Here is a 16,492-nt window from a genome sequence, read left to right on the forward strand (position 1 = left end):
TAGGCACAAAAAAAAAAAAGTCCTTTTCTCTGACGTCATTGACGCTAAAACTTTTGTCCGTATGTTTAACTTGACACGCTATGGATTTTTATTAAGAATAGAAAGTACGCTAAACTAATTGAGAGATGCAATAAATGAAAGAAACAAAATGTGGCTTTTATGCCCACAGCACTATTTCAGTTAGTCAATGCATTTGAATTTTCACGCGTGTCGTTTCTAATATTTTGACCCCACACATTAGAAATTGCAATTTTAAAAAAATATATATATTACATCTTTGTAATTGGTCACTGTATTAATTTGACATTTTCCAATCATCTTTAGTGACTCCACATCGCAGAATGCACATGGTGTGGCTCAGGCGACATCCTAGCGAGTCCACCTGACCTCCACCTACCTGCCCGACTCCTCTGTCCCCTTTCCATCCTCCTCCTCCTGATCCCACCCTCCACCCCACCGCCTCACAGCACACATGCAGGCCAAGAAGCGGTACCTGCTCGTGTCTGTGGGGGTCGCTCTTCTCTTCCTGGTCTACATGTGGGCTCTGCAAATCGGCGACTTTGAGCAGCAACAGCAGCGGCACCACCGCCGCCGCCACCAATTGCCCCACTACCCCGACTACTACCAGCACCAGTCGTACAGCCTGAGCCAGGAAGCGGACCGGGCCCGGCCCAGAGCGCCACTGCCTCGTAGGGGCCTGTCCAAACAGCCGGCGCACTGGAGCGAGTTGAACCAGTTGCTGGCGCCCTACCTGGAGGGAGGAGAGCAGGAGGTACAGTAAAGGTTGCAACTGGAAGGTGTAGTCAATTCATGGTGTTGAGAATTTTTCACAAACATTCCAGACCTTGTCAAAAGCATCCCTGAAGACATTTCTCCATGTACTTTTCAGGAGGACGGTCCCCAGGTGCACCACCAGCACAGCTCGCCGAGAGAGCGGCGCTCGGTGCGTGACAACCTCTACAAGAACAAACGCTGCCGCATGGAAACCTGCTTCGACTTTGTCCGCTGTCAGCCGCACTTTGGCGTCTACATTTACCCGCCGCAAAGAGGCGATGAGATTTCCCCCACCTACCGTAAGATCCTCTCCTCCATCCAGGAGTCTCGCTTCCACACCGAGGACCCCGTGAAGGCCTGCCTGTTCGTCCTGGCTGTGGACACCCTGGACAGGGACCGTCTGTCGCCCCAGTTTGTCCAAAACGCCAGGACGCGTATTCAGAGTTTGCCCACGTGGAACGACGGCAGGAACCACTTGATTTTCAACCTCTACTCCGGCACCTGGCCGGACTACACGGAGGATCTGGGCTTTGAGGTGGGCCAGGCCATGTTGGCCAAGGCCAGCGCCAACGTGGCCAACTTTCGACCCAACTTTGATATCTCCATCCCCTTGTTCTCGAAAGACCACCCGCTCAAAGCAGGGGGCACGGGCGGCGCCGACGGCGCCTCGGCCCGAGACTCGCCGACCTCCTCCTCCAGGCGCTACCTGCTGGTCTTCAAAGGCAAGCGCTATCTAACAGGGATCGGATCGGAGACCAGAAACGCTTTGTATCACGTCCACAACGGCGACGACATTGTCCTGCTGACCACCTGCAAGCACGGCAAGGAGTGGGAGAAGCACAAAGACTCCCGCTGCGATCACGACAACCAAGAATACGCAAAGTGAGTCCACTTTTGTCTCTCCAGTAGTAAATTATACAAAAAAAACCACACCGTTTTCAATGCCAGTGATTATAAAGAAGTACAAAGCCTCCCAAAAAATGAAAATTCAACACAAAAATCGCAAAATAAATGACTTAATTCTCTGTCGCGGTTCGTAAAATGACTTTTACAGAAAATAAAAGAGCAAACGTGAAGTGTGAGAAGCTGCTAATCAATAGCAGGCGCGAATGAACACGGCGCTTAAGAGGCTCCTTCACTAAAAGTAATTAGCACATTCTCTCTCGCGGCCTGATAGCTTTTTATTATGAAAGCGGGTCCCAATTTCACACTCGGCGGGTTGACTTTTCGGTGTTGTTGCTCTCTATTATTTATGTAGCACTTAGGAATCAAAGAAACATTCAAGTCAGCCCTTTATGGGAATTAACTTGGCTGTCATTTTTAAGACTTGCCACCCGCCGATATTATCTACTTAATGCAATGAGTATGAAAATCTGATTTTTATTTCTGAGATATGATATAGACTCTTTTGCGAGTGACGCTTGGCAATGAAAAGCCTTGGAGTGGACACGCTCGAAAATCTCTAAGTTCTGACCGGCAGCCGGTTCGGTAGGTTAGGCCACGCTGGTATGTACATGTGCGTATTTGGCGGCTGCAGCTTTCCAGATGTATGATGGAGAGGCGGGGCAAAGTGGCAAAAGGTAATAAAAGCAAATGTCAACGGCAGTCGTGTGGTCGGCGCCATGGTGCGGCCGTTTCCCCTCCACCTTCATTCGTGCTCCTCCCCTCCCATCCTCGGTTTTCTTCCCTCGTCTCCCGTCGCGCTCGTCCCTCGCCTAGCAAAGCGTGGAAAAAGCTTTCGCTGCCGTCTAAGTGCATCTTTGGATGCGAGCGCCGATGAAGAGCACCACTAGGGATAATAACACAGTGCCGCATTCCCGCCGGAGAGAGCGAAGATGAGACATTTTTTAAAACACGTTTGATGCGTGTGACGATTCCGCCATACAAGACGTGGGCAGGGAAGTTTGAAGCAGTAAAGTCACGACTGGATCGGCGGCGTGCTCCAGGGCTCTGTTTGTGAACCCTGTTCGTTTCAGTGAGTCTGTTTTCATCGTTAGTTTTTTGGTCATTTGGATGTTTGAAAACATATCAATAAGTAATGATGAAGGCATAAAAAAATAATCATGGATTGAGGAATGAATCAAATCTAGATAAATCCCAATCCTTCCATTTACTCGTTTTAAACGCTCGTTTTGGCCATTTCCAACTTCGGCCGGCGGACCTGTCAGGGTGGCGGTAGAACTCGTCAATACGCCAAAGGCTTCTGGCCAAGGCCCCGGCGGGTGAGTAAAAACAGCCTCATCGATCCGAGGTCACAGCGGCCAATCAGCAGATGAATGGAGGTTAATGCTCCCCTCTTGGCACGTGAAAGCCAAACATAGATCGCTATTCATTCTCCGCGACCCTTTGCTAGTCTTGGCGTGGAGTACTGAGAAGAGGCGGGAAGGAAAAAAAAAAACACAATGGGCCGTTGCGGAGACGAACTGAGACATTGTTTCGAGTTTCATTCACTAAGGAGCGAACCCAGGGAAAAAATGATCAATAAGACATCATCGTTTTAAATCTGGAATTACAGAGGAGAAAACAACCCAAAAGCTATTCATTCCGTCGGGGAGAACAAAGTCGCCCTTTTTCTCAAGTGTGTCGGGCCTTGGCAGTCAATTCTCCGCTACCCGCCGCGTCCGAAAATTGCACTCCATCACAGCCGTCTGGCATCCGTCATATCTGCCCTCATCTCTTTTGTCATCTAGCATCTTCTTCCCACTTCCGCCCCTGCTCTCGCTCTTTGGGCCAGCCGCTTGAGCTGAAGTAAAGGTGCGTGGCCGTCCATTTTCGCCGAGGGAGTCGGAATTACAGAGGTGGGAAGCGAGAGGCAAGGCGGACAGATGGATCACAGCGGGAGGGAAGGAGGGAGAAGAAAGTCTGGTTTGTTCAGGAAACTTTGTCATTGATTATGAAATTGGGCAAACCATACACAAGCAGATCAATATGGAACCGAAATTGACCTTAAAAAAAAAAAATGGCGGAGAATTTTTGTGATTTAATTTTTTTTAATTGTTTTTTTTAAATGTCATTTTTACTCGACTCTCCCTAGACACCACACGAGCACAATATTTTAGTTGAAGGGTAATTAAGGGCGTCATAATAGAAAATCCAAAGTCTGTGGCGCCACTTTGGTCAAAGGTAAAGCCTTTCTTTTTTTCCCCCCCCCTTCCACTTTTGGAAGTAAAATGCTGGGTAGTGTTAACCTCATGCGGCTGTGTAAAAGCGCACCAGCAGGGATTTACAGCTCATTGGCTCTCATTATGAAAATGTGATATTGCGCTGGAAAGCCTCCGGCTGTTCTGCGGCGGATTAGAGAGGTGGCGGCGAGCACAGCTGGCAGACACAGCCAACCAACCGACTAACCGAGCAACCGACCCATTGTTTTATCTTTATCTGCGCTGGAAATAATTTGTCCTTCTTTCCACGTGCTTTCCCCCAAAAGTGACTTTGTGTCGTTTTTAATCAACGTCAACGAGCCCAAAGCAACATCAGTGGACCTGTTAGCCCAAATGGCGCCAAACTAATCACAATTTGTTTTGCTTAATTCACTTTTGAAGTTGGTTGCCTTCCAATGTCTGATTTTGCTTCTGGATGCTTTTTGCTTTATGTCTCGGAACACAGATGGTGCAGTTTCGTTTAACCCCAAATTCTCAAACCATGTCCCCGGACAAAACTGAATTCACAGGAGATACATTAAATACCGTATTTTCCGGCCTATAAGGCGCACCGGACTATAAGGCGCACCTTCAATGAATGGCCCATTTTAAAACTTTATCCTTATATAAGGCGCACCGGACTATAAGGCGCACCATTAATGCATCATGTCAGATTTCTAATCATTCTCCATTTTATCTTTTTTATTTAAACTTCAGACGGAACAAATTACTTTATAATCATAAAATAATGATCCATAGTCTTTTTGAGTCATGATTCATAGTCTTCAGCGGGCCACTTATGATTGATTTCATGACACAATACTTCGGGCCAGTTTGAATTTAGGAATTTGGTCCATATATAAGGCGCACCGGACTATAAGGCGCACTGTTGGTTTTTGAGAACATTTTAGGTTTTTAGGTGCGCCTTATAGGGCGGAAAATACGGTACTTCGTTGTAAAAATAAAGCCGCGTTATTATAAAGTGTTGTCAGAAACTTTGTCATCATTTACTTCGTTTTATAGATTACCGTAACATCATAGTAACATAAAACCCGCCGTCTTTATATTCAGTCGTAATTCATCCGGTAGTAATTGAAACCGTCGTAACGGATTGTATATATATATATATATATAGATTTTTTTTTTTAATCACATTGGATCAGAACCAATTGTACCTGCGAACTGGCGGTGTTAGCACATCTAATATGTGTCAGCACTGCAGAGTGTTGATATTAATGGTGCCATATGTGCTTTTTGCTGACTGAGGCCCACACACACACACACGATATAAAAAACTTGTCAAGACTAAACGTCAACATAAAGCTGACCGTAAAGTCAAACAACAGACGCCGATCACGTGTCTCTACCGCACGTTCCGTCGAGCGCTGGCGAGGCCCGTCCAGATGGTAAGCCGCGGAGCTGCTGCCATCCAGCTAGAGCGAGCGAGAGGGAGAGAGAGGAAAAAAAAAAAAAAAGATCATCTGTGTGCTTGTTTTGTCCTTTTCAAATCCAACTACAAAGGACAGCTAACAATCCCATTCAGATTTGTGCCATGCATAATTCCCACTAATGAATACAGTCGTGGCGACAATGACTTTCGAAAGATCCCGAGACTTGCCTCGTCTTTCTCTTGGGGGGGCTTTTGTGGATCTCTGCTCCATGATAGACCGCCTAAAACAAACAATGTGACATTTTTGAGAGCTGAGAGTCCATTTATAGTGTCAAGAGGGGGGGGGGGGGGGAACGAAATGAAAAGATGGAGCCAGGCGGAGAAGTCATTGACTTTGAAGTCCACAATGTATATCCGCCATTTAATGTCCACTTTTTTTTTGTGTGCGTGTTGGCAATGTCCATTTTCTCGTCTCACATCAAATTGTCTCCTCACTTTAGCCGAAGTAAACAACCGCACGCCGACACCGTCGTTCTTAACGAGACTCCCCCGACGGTCGTTACCGTCGGAGAGCCTTTTAAAGCGGGCATATTACGGAAGATTGACTTTTTAATTGCTTGTATACAAATAGTTGTGGCTCGGGAGTGCCTGCCCACCCATCAAGTGTGAAATTAAACAACTAAGTAAATCTCTTACACGGCCGTTTTTTTTTTTTGGGTCGATACGCCACGTGCACCCAAGAGACCAAAGTTCCGCATCCTTTATTGAAACAAGGCACCCATTTTGTTTTTGGAAAAATCTTGTGACAGCATACGCTAACATTTCCTAGTTTTTAAATGACTTTGACTTTTGGGATCATTTGGACTGCATTTCCGCCAAGTCAGTCGTCCACTTAGCGTCTTTGTTTACCTGTTGACATCGCATCCTCCCTCTTGTCCCGATCGTATCTTCTTTCTAAAACCCGTGCTCTTACGGGATTGACGTTTTAAAAGCAACTTCAGGCTGTTTTGCATATATTCATTTTCACCGGCGGGTTTCTATTTCCTGCTTGATTTGTACGCAGCGCCCTAATGGACTTGGCTGCCGTGTGTGTGTGTGCGTGCGTGAGTTTGTAAGTCTATATGTTGCTGATTTAGACGTGCCTCCGGTAGCTAATACGCCGGCTAATGGCCGAGATAATGATTGGTGCAAATGGGGCTGCCAAACATTGGCTTTTGGCGACTCAAACTACCCCGCATTGATCATTCAACATGATCGGAATGGACGGATTGAATGGACTCGCCTGTTTAGCATGAATCCATTTACGGACAAAGAAGATGGTAGAAGGGCAAAGTCATTTTTTAATTTTATATATATATATGAGAAGAGCCAATCTTAGAGCGGTTGATTGAATGTGTTTACTAACAGTATTTGTGTAACTTTTCTTTAATTTAATCATCATGCCAGTGTTATACCGCCCCCTGGTGGCCAAGAGATTAACATCAGAAAGTGCCACAATGAATTAATCATGGATGTACAATCGGTTTAATACATTACATCTACTTGATTATTTTGTCATTATGGGTTTTATAGTGTACAATATATTTTCCTTATCTTAGTTCCCTCGTCTTATTTTTGTGAGATAAATAGAAGGAGGGAAAATAGATTGAGCCAAATGAGCGTCTATCGACAAGCGTTCGATCCCGGCTGATAAACGGTCCCGTTTAAAGGAGGCTGACGGCACTCCAATGAGCCTTTCGCCGCCCATTTTCCACCCAGAAAGGTTTTTACTCAACACTGTGGTGAGCAATTTTGCATTTAAAATTTTCATCTGAATGCTTTGTATCTGTAAAAACACAGCGAGAAAGAAGCAAAGGCTGGAAGGCTGACAAAACCTCCATTACCGATAATATCTCTTCATTGGGCTCTTTATCCTTTTCTGCTACTTCACAGGAAATGCATGTGGGATTTAAAAAAAAAAAAAAAAAAAGAGAGGCTCTTGTACCTTGTCATTTTCGGGACAGCGCCGTAATGAGAGCGAACAAAGGAACATGACATGGAGCGAGAGCGAGACAGGCTGGTCATGAATATTACACAGATAGCGCTGGAGGTGACACAGCTGGGATCAACAAAGTGCTAAGCGCTGTTGCCGTCAGCCCAAAATAGCCCGATAAATCGGAACGGTGACTCGCCGTATCACTACGCCAACATCTATTCCGATGTCCGATATTCGACATCCTGATGTCCGATGCGGGCCTTGTTGCGCTTAATGAAAACCTCCCTGAGGGACTAGAACTTAATTGGCCAATGTTGATTTTGTTGTTGTCCGGAGTACGTCAAATGGAAGCTCGCCGGTGTCATTTGGTTAAGCTTTATTTCATATTATTTCTTCCACTAAGGAGTGAAAAAAATAAATAAAAAATGGCCTGCCATCCCTCTATTAAAATATCATGTGCTTTGACAGTCCCGCCGTCCCACCGCATCCGTGACGGCGAGGCCCGAGTCGGATGAGCAACCGTAACTGACAGCGGAATGGCCGAGGAACGGCCCCGGCGAGTCCCGGGACGCCCTGTAAAAAGCACTCGCACGCTCTTTTATTTACGCCGGGCGTATTATTAAGCAGCCTTCATGTCGAGTTAGCGTACGGCGCAGTCTGCTGCTCCGCTTTCATCCGACGTGGAAGTAGACGTGAATTTTTTAGACGGTGATTTTCTTGCACCTTTCTGTTCTTTTTTTTTTTTTATTGCTTGAGTTTGAAGTCATGGTGCTTTCTAATTAAGGTCTTAAAACAAGGGTATAGTTAGCATTAGCATCCCGAGCTAGCTATGTGATTTATTTGGTTTGAAACACGAACCCCACTTTAAAGACCTAATAAAAAAATCTAGGCCTCGTTGGAAAGCGAAACTCAAGCCTCGTCTCAAACCCGCCGCCATTTTCCCAGCGCCGACGTCTCGAGCCCGACCCGCACCGCTTTCGCTCATTCCGACAGACTCGGCAGTAAAGAAGCCGCTGCTGACAAGAGAGCCCCCCGCCCCCCCTCACCCCCTACCCTGACACGATAAAAACGCTTCGGGGGCGAACAAGTTGATCTGGATGTTTTGCCCTTCGGTTGCGCCGGCCGTCAAAAATGTCAGCTCCGCGCAGATTTGGATGACAGACGTGACAAACGGGCCAGGACTCCGGTCAGGATGTTACACGTGCAACAGGAAATGTCGACTTTTGTATATATTTACTGTCAGGGTCCATTACACCGCACAACCTTTTTTTTTAATAATTATTTGAATCCGATGCAATTGAAGACCGCTTGAAACCCAATTCTGAAATTTTCTTTGAAAGCCCAACCGACCGGCGCTCACAGGATGAGAACATTCCTGCCCTGCTTGCGATGCTTGTTAAGGGCACCTGAAGACAAGATGTCGGCCGAACTTTTGTAATTGCCCGCCAAACTGTCAGACGGGCCTCGCAGCATCTGCCCGTTTTTTTCTTTATTGTTTCCTTCGTCTTTCAAAAGCCTGAAGGACACAAACTTTGAACTCGTGTCAGTTGGTCACGCCGATTACCGTAATTTTCGGACTATAAGTCGTGTTTTTTTTTCATAGTTTGGGTGGGGAGGCGATTTATACTCAGGAGCGACTTATATACTTTTTTGGGCGTTTTATGGCTGACGCGATTTATACTCCGGTGCGATTTATAGTCCGAAAATTACGGTAATGATATGTCAGCCCCAGTTTACAGTTTCACTTTCTTTGACTTGTGTGTGTGAATTTTATACGTGGTGTGCAGGATTAAGCGAGATGAGCAGAGGGCGGTCCAGATGACGGGATTATTCTCACATGCCGTCCAAACAATTGTTCCCCTTCTGCTGAAGATTTGAAAACCGCCTGGCCTGGCAGCTAACTGTATGTGTGTGTGAGTGTGTGAGTGTCTGTGCTGTATTCCGAACATCCTAATTAATTTGTGCTTCCTACGCTTTCTGTGAATAATAATAACAAGGCGCCCATGTTGCCGCTAAGTGCGGTCTTGTTCGGTGCTTGAGTCCAGGTAGTAAAATGGCGAGACCGCTTGTAATTGATGGCGACGGAGTCAAGTTCATTAGGCCCGCGTGTGCGTGTGGGCCGCCGCTCGGTTGCTGCGAAGGAATACATTTCATTTCACAGCTCATTAACCTAATGGTGGCTCCTACTCTGCTCCCGGCCGCCTCCTCGGCTGATGATTTAATTTCTGAGGCGTAAAAGTCCACGTCGGCCACTCGGTTAACAGCGCTCCAATCCGACGCCAGACGGGGGGGGGGGGGGGGGGGGGGTCAGCGCCGCCGCCGCCCGCTCATCCATTATTTCACCGTTACGTACCGATGTCATTAGCGTAAAACTTGCGAGGAGGAGTTGACTTGTTGGGAATGCGGAATTGATGACTGGATTTTTCGTGATTAATCCGTTGCGGGAAGTCTGACTGAAACCCCCACTCAACATTTTGAAGACATTTTTAGCCGAAATCTGAATTTCCATAATTAAAACGAGACTCGTGCCTGTTACGCTCACGCTTGCTTTGTCATTTTAAATGCGGCTGGAGCCCAATGACATTAGGAGAGTTTTTATCCATCTGCCGGGGAGACGCATTAACCTTAAACTGATATTTAAATGTCACCGTGTGTGTGCGGTCCAAGCATAATACGGCCAACGTAATTAGATGTGGTTCTAGCCTTTCCAGCGGCGCACACCCGACTAATTTGTGGGGGTCGCTGTTTCCAACAATTAAGCCCAATTACCAAACAGCGCTACCTCCACCTTGGCACTTATCCGTTTGTGCTACCCCCCCCCCCCCCACCTCCACTTCGGAATTCTTTGACACTTGGTGACAAGTTTGCAGCGCTTTACCTGAGCTGCGCCCAGATGGCGCGCTTGTGTCCATTTCCCTAAAGTGCCTGCTCAGCAAGTTGGCGCTCTTCTGGCGGGCACCCAGAGCTTTGACAAATGGGATGTGACCCCGCAGGTGGCGCATATTAACCGAGCTTCCGCCGGGACCTCTGGCCAACGTGCGTGCGCGCGTCTGGGAAGCATTTCCCAAGCGCTGTGCGGAATTTGACTCGATTGAGCCGGAAATGATTATTTAGGATCTCTTCGAATTGCCGTGTCAGCTTTCGAGGCCCGGATTGTGAACCTCGGAATACGAAAGTTGGAAGCGCTCAGAGCGAACCGGTAGCTCTAGGCCAGAAGAAGAACCTGAGGTTGATTGATAGCTTGATGGACGGATGGCTAGATTGATGATGTTCAAATAGACACGCTGAAGGTTACGCATGCCCACGGGTTAAGTTGACTTCGTCTTTCGATTTGCTCGCCGCCATTTCATGTCTTTGGGGGTTTTGCCTCACTTGCCCCCGCCCCCACTGCCATCTTCACCGGCGGCGTCCGCTAACGTCTGATTGGACAAATCAGACGAACAGATGCGCTGCCGTTCCCCTTACTCACTGTCACCGTCCTGTTTATTTCCATTTTGGCATTGACAGCATGCCCTCTGTCGTTATGGGTTGATTGATGAGGCTACAGCCCCCCCCCTTTTTTTCCTCCTCCCAGCATGCCTTGCCCCCCCCCCCCCAGGTGACTGCATCCCATGTGACTGCACATTGCTTCGGGACATTAGTTGTTGAGGCTGAAAAATTTAGATTTTTTTTTTTTTAAACAATCAGTGTAGCTGAATTAATATCAGGGTCCGTTTGTTTGATTCCTAAGCTCTCCGAGGGTCAATTAAGTACCTAAGAATGCTCCTTAAAATATTTGAACCGCTTCAAAACTTTGAGGGCGTTTTTTTTTTTTAGAGGAAGGTGACTCATCAATTTCCCTCTTAAATCTTCATTTCTCATCTTCTGAGGCCGGCGGAGCGATGTAATGTGATCATCATCTCAATCAGCGGGGAGCAAAAATAAATGAAATGGGCTTTATGAATTGAATACGAGCGGGAGGACTGGCGCTGGGTCAATTATCTGCCGCCGCGCTCCGATTAACAGAAATAATCACTGCAAAGAGCAGGGAAATGGCCAAAGACGAAGGTGCGGGTAAAACCAAATCTCTCAACTGCTATTGCTATCAAGACATTAACACACAATTATGTCGGCCAAATCAGAATTATAAGTGAGTACCGTAATTTTCGGACTATAAGTCGCACCGGAGCCATAAAATGCCCAAAAAAGTGAAAAAAAAAACATATATATGTATATAAGTCGCTCCTGAGTATAAATCGCCCCCCCACCCAAACTATGAAAAACAACGCGATTTATAGTCCGAAAATTACGGTAATTAAAAAAAATGGTATCAGTCCGACACTACTAAATATTGGAGCGCTCTTGTCATTGGATTTTTCATGGAGCTTGAAACGGATTAATAGTATTACCATTCATTTCAATGAGCGACGATGATTTGCGATACAAGTATTTCAAGTTAGCGACTTACTTTGAAGTATCTCAAGTCACCTCTAACTTCTTGCGCGCTTGTTCAGTCTCCTACTTTTATCTTCTACACCGCTTGCGTGTTTTTTCTTTGCTCAGACAGCGCTAGCCGAGTGTCTGCGTGATGGATCGTCGCTATATTCTCTGCCCTGTGTCTCCTCCGGGCGCCGCACCTTAGAATATAATTGAAAACGCCCGTTGCAATTTTTTCTCTTCCCTCGCAACACCAATTTCTCGTTGTCGTCGCGCGGCCTGCTCGATCCACACGACGTGACTCCGGTCAGACTCAAGTCGGCAATTTTCCGAAACAAAAAAGGGCTCGGGAATGGAGTTTGTCCGCGAGACGTCCCGGAGCGAGAGGGGAGCGCTCGTCATCTGTCTTCATTCATCGCCGAGTCGCTCGCATTAGCGCTCAATTATCTCGCCGCCGTTTGTCTCCATCGGACTGGAGAGGATCCTCAAGTGGCGGAAGGGGCCTGAGTGATGGATGCGGAATAAAAGCAGACACGTAGAAGTAGGCAGAAATCAAGGAACAATTGCTTAATGCAGCCTTGAGATATGACTTGAGTTTGATGCGGGACCAACTCAAATTCCCTTTCCCCATTGAAATGAATGGTAATGGCGTCAGTCCGTTCCAGCCTTCCCTAGAAATCAATCAAAAGTGGAGTGCCGCCATCTTGGCACATCTTTGTCACGTTTCCATCTAAAGTGGCGAGCAGCGTGCCGAGTTACCGTCCCGTCCGCTGTTTGACAGCGGCGGAAGGAGAAGACGACGAAGGGAAAGACTCGGATCAGCAGATCCGATCGCTTTACACGGGCGGCTAGCGTAGATACTGCAGGTAGGCGACCTGCCGCAGTCCGCCGCCCGTCATCGTTTGGCATCGATTTCTTTCTGCTGCCAACAGCGAGGAAGATGAATAATTCACGGGACGCCGCCGGGCTGCATCGGTAAATAAATACTTAACTAATATTGGCCCGCCGCAAACCGCAGGTCTCCGTTTACAACGATGCCGGGTCGGAGGGCAGAAATATGACGTGTGTGTGTGTGTGTGTACACACACCCGCAACGCAAATAATGTAATTAGCCGCTTTGTAAACAAATGTTTGACTTGAGGTCAACATTGAAACACGGGCAAATCAATTTTTTCTCTTTTGTCGGCGACTTTCATATTCTGCTCTTGCTTTTACTTGGATTTAAAAAAATAAAAAAAAATAAAAAGATGCACCAAATGAGTCACTGTGACTAATAGCAGACTCGTGGCTTTTAAAAACTGCCACAAAGAAGCGCTGTGATGCACATTAGCGCGCCCGGGAAAAAGTTTCGCTTCCATTCAGCGAGCAGACGCGATAATTGCGGGTTGTGAAGGCAGATGGAGAAGAAAAAAAAAAAACGCAAAAAATACAGAGGAAGCTGAGTGACGGGTTGTTCATTAGCATCAACATATTGTTCTGGTTTCGTCGGGCCCGTGACGACCGATGACACGCCTCCATTGTCGTTAGCGTTTGATTTCCGTTAATGTGCGTTTGATTGGCAGAAGTTTCAAAGTGCCGTTTTGACTCCGGATTTGCTTTGGACAGTTTTACAAAAACAATTGGTCTTTTTTTTTTTTTTTTTTTGGTAGTCATCACCCAAAACTTCCTAAATGTATTTCCCCCCTACTGCACAAGTGTACCTAATGCTGTGTCCGCCGGGTGTTATTTTCCGAGGCGTCTGGGCAGCGTTGCGGTATCCGGCATATCGCCGCGATGAAGCTTCATCAGCCTGAGGATGATTAATATCACAAATGTCACACCCCACGCACTTATGTAAACCGAGGAAGTGCTCGGTCGGGTCACCCGACGCTCCGATGAGGCGGAATTTTATCGATGGAACGTTGACACCCGCCGGCCCGCTGCGTGCGTTTCACCGGCGGCAGCTTTACCGTCGATAGAGAGATCTCCACTTACACACCCGTCTTTAACCTTGATGCCGTTTGTGTGTGTGTGTGTTGCCTCGTCTATTATTTACTACTCAGTCTGGCCAGGCAACGTTCGCTCGTGTGTGTGTGTCCAACGAGCGCTTCTCGGTAAACAACCACCGCCGATGACACGGGTGACCCTCACGTTAAACTGAGCCCCCCCCCCAACCTCACTCCTCTCTCATTTCCAATCGATTTGTTTCCAACGCGGCGCACAAAGCAAATGTTACTTCCTCCCGGCTCACTGCGTGTTGCTTTTATTGTGTTTGGAGTGTCAGTGCGAGCGAGCGAGCGAGCGGGTGGCTGCCGCCTCCATTGCTGGGGACTTTTTTTTTTTTGTACTCTTTATTTAGTTGAAAGCTCAAAAAGGCAGGACAAGGAGGTTGTTTTCATCAGCTCATGTAGCAAAGACACATGCATATATTCTTTATCCTCTCATAAGAGCGGCTTTTTAAATTTGCTTTACTCAGCAGGGCGGGGATAAGCGTTAAGGCATCTGCACTAAGATGGAAGCTTTTCAAACGGCGTCAAGCGTTGAGCTAAACTATTTGCCGTGAAGCTTTTATGAAGCTTCGTTTTCTGCGCCGAATCCACAGCTTGCATATCGGGTTCAATCCTCGACGATGATCGGCATGTATTGCTGCTGTGGGGGCGGGTACTGGTTGTGTTGTTGGTTCGCCCTGGTTGGAGAAAGAGGGTGATTTATTATCAAACTGAATGTTTTTTGGAAATGTACCGTAATTTTCGGACTATAAGTCGCATCGGAGTATAAGTCGCACTAGCCATAAAATGGCCAAAAAAGTGAAAAAAAAATCCATATATATGTATATAAGTCGCTCCTGAGTATAAGTTGCCCCCCCACCCAAACTATGAAAAAAAAACCCGCGACTTATAGTCCGAAAATTACGGTAGTCATTTGCTTACCAGTCCATCCTCTTTTGTGCTCGGTGTGCTGAAGAAAACAAACAAAATTCAGTAGATCAAATCATGTTACGGATAATCGAGGCATTTACCTTTATATGCCATGCGCCCTGCTCTGAATCCATGCTTGACGCCTTTCCAGATGCTTCTAAAGAAGCAATCGCCAGGCTCAGCCATGAGCATCACCAGCGACAACACCAGGAAGAGCGTGACAAACTTCATCGCCAGGATAAAAATGCACAACTACGCAAGAAGACAACCCATTAGCAATAAATAATAATGTCAGCAGCTTGCAAAAGGCCTAGACAGTGGTTATAAAAAGTCTACACACCCCTTGTCAAATGATAGGTATCCGGAATATGACAAATTGACACAATGAAGGTAAACATAAATAGCCTACGATAAGTTCATGGATATTCTCCTCACCTTCAGACAAAGCGTTGGAGTCGTTCGTCGATGAGGTTCGCCTGCTTCCGTGCGTCGCTTTCATTTAAATAGGCCGACTTCTGACGTTACGCCTCTGACCATTCTCGGTGGAGGGCAGAACGTCCCGGCTAAGATCTGGCACCATCTTTTTAAGTTCTGCTTGTGGTCGGGTCACCGCGTTTATCTCACAGCAACACGTTGATGCTTGGGAAATAATCGGGTAGGGGACGGGAAGTCAGAATCGATAACTTCGTGGGACTCTGATCAAAGTCTGCTTTATTGTCAATTTCTTCACATGTCAAGACACACAAAGAGAAATTTCCCATTATCCCACGGTGACAAGACATATTACATATTATATATTATATATTATATATTATATATTATATATTATATATTATATATATTATATATTATATATTATATATTATATATTATATATTATATATTATATATTATATATTATATATTATATATTATATATTATATATTATATATTATATATTATATATTATATATTATATATTATATTGGTCCATGGACAAACAAAACATTTGAGTCATCAGTCAGTTAAATTTCCAAAAGTATTTAATTATATATTAAATATATTCAATTAATATTAAATAAAGGATGTTTAATGAGATGATAAACAACAGTATAGCCATTAAAAGTGCATCCTCATTATTTTAAAACTTGAAAAATTGCCAAGTATGAGTTAATACATTTATTTTAAAAAAATGACTTTTGTTCTAAATATTCTGTACATATTTTAACATTGTTAAAGAGCAGTTTTGGAAAATAAAGATTTCTGCGGGTAATTTGAAATCAATCCCTTTAAATATAAATATATAAATACAAATGGATATCCAAAAACTTATTTGAAATGAAAAAAAAATATGGGAACTTGTAATGCTCATATATGTAAGCCTTTTTAATGGCTACATAACCCCCATGATTTTTTTTATTTTTATTTATGTAGATTTGTTCACACTACACTTTTTTTTTTTTTTTTTTTAATTCTCTTACTGAAGATTCTTTTCATCTCAGACCAAATTAAAAAAAGAGCAAGGGACACAATGAAGTTACAACGCAGGTTTATTTCACACAAATTCAAGCAATACATCACTTTATTGTATTTTGGCCATTTTTGATAGAGCTAAAAAAAAAAAAGCAACAGAAGCTCAATGCAAGCAAACGGCCTCAGTTGAAAGCGGGTTGGTCGGGCCCAAATTCCACGGAGCGCTTGTTTACCACCTCTACCTCTTCCAAGCCGTGCTTTCGGACCAGCCTGGACAAGCAACAATTATCACAACCAAACGCGGACGACCATAAAAGAAATGCCGAATCTTACCCGTGGATCCAATTTCCAACTAAATCAAACAACAAACGTTATTAGGACAGTCGCATTTAAACCCAAAATATGCCAAAATCAACAATAAAAAGTACCGTGAGTCAGGCCGTGTAC

At 45.5% G+C, this 16,492-nt stretch overlaps 2 protein-coding genes across 5 annotated transcripts in view; one reads left to right on the forward strand and one right to left on the reverse strand.

The window, feature by feature from the left end:
* Window positions 1-16,492, forward strand: part of LOC133146589 (exostosin-1) — a 34,614-nt gene that overhangs the window by 4,672 nt on the left and 13,450 nt on the right. For 3 of the 4 annotated variants that reach the window (XM_061270465.1, XM_061270467.1, XM_061270466.1), the window contains exons 6-7: window positions 325-772; window positions 890-1,656. In XM_061270465.1, coding sequence (XP_061126449.1) covers window positions 473-772; window positions 890-1,656 — 1,067 coding nt within the window. In that variant the 5' untranslated portion in view covers window positions 325-472. The remainder of the gene's footprint in view (window positions 1-324; window positions 773-889; window positions 1,657-16,492) is intronic. The other variant, XM_061270468.1, reaches the window with a different exon arrangement.
* Window positions 13,915-15,186, reverse strand: LOC133146626 (moronecidin-like). Its single transcript, XM_061270523.1, has 4 exons — window positions 15,028-15,186; window positions 14,694-14,844; window positions 14,605-14,632; window positions 13,915-14,360 (listed from the first exon to the last, which is right to left on the reverse strand). Exons 2-4 carry the CDS (start codon window positions 14,821-14,823, stop codon window positions 14,291-14,293), a joined length of 228 nt encoding a protein of 75 aa, XP_061126507.1. The 5' UTR covers window positions 14,824-14,844; window positions 15,028-15,186; the 3' UTR covers window positions 13,915-14,290.

Source organism: Syngnathus typhle, linkage group LG22 (assembly GCF_033458585.1).
Source record: "Syngnathus typhle isolate RoL2023-S1 ecotype Sweden linkage group LG22, RoL_Styp_1.0, whole genome shotgun sequence".
Lineage (NCBI taxonomy): Eukaryota > Metazoa > Chordata > Actinopteri > Syngnathiformes > Syngnathidae > Syngnathus > Syngnathus typhle.

Coding starts and splice junctions, on each gene's coding strand:
- LOC133146626 (XM_061270523.1), bottom strand. CDS start 14,823: ATGAAGTTTGTCACGCTCTTCCTGGTGTTGTCGCTGGTGATGCTCATG. Junction 14,633..14,693: donor AGGGCGCATGGCATATAAAG/GTAAATGCCTCG, acceptor TGTTTTCTTCAG/CACACCGAGCACAAAAGAGG. Junction 14,361..14,604: donor GCACAAAAGAGGATGGACTG/GTAAGCAAATGA, acceptor TTCTCCAACCAG/GGCGAACCAACAACACAACC.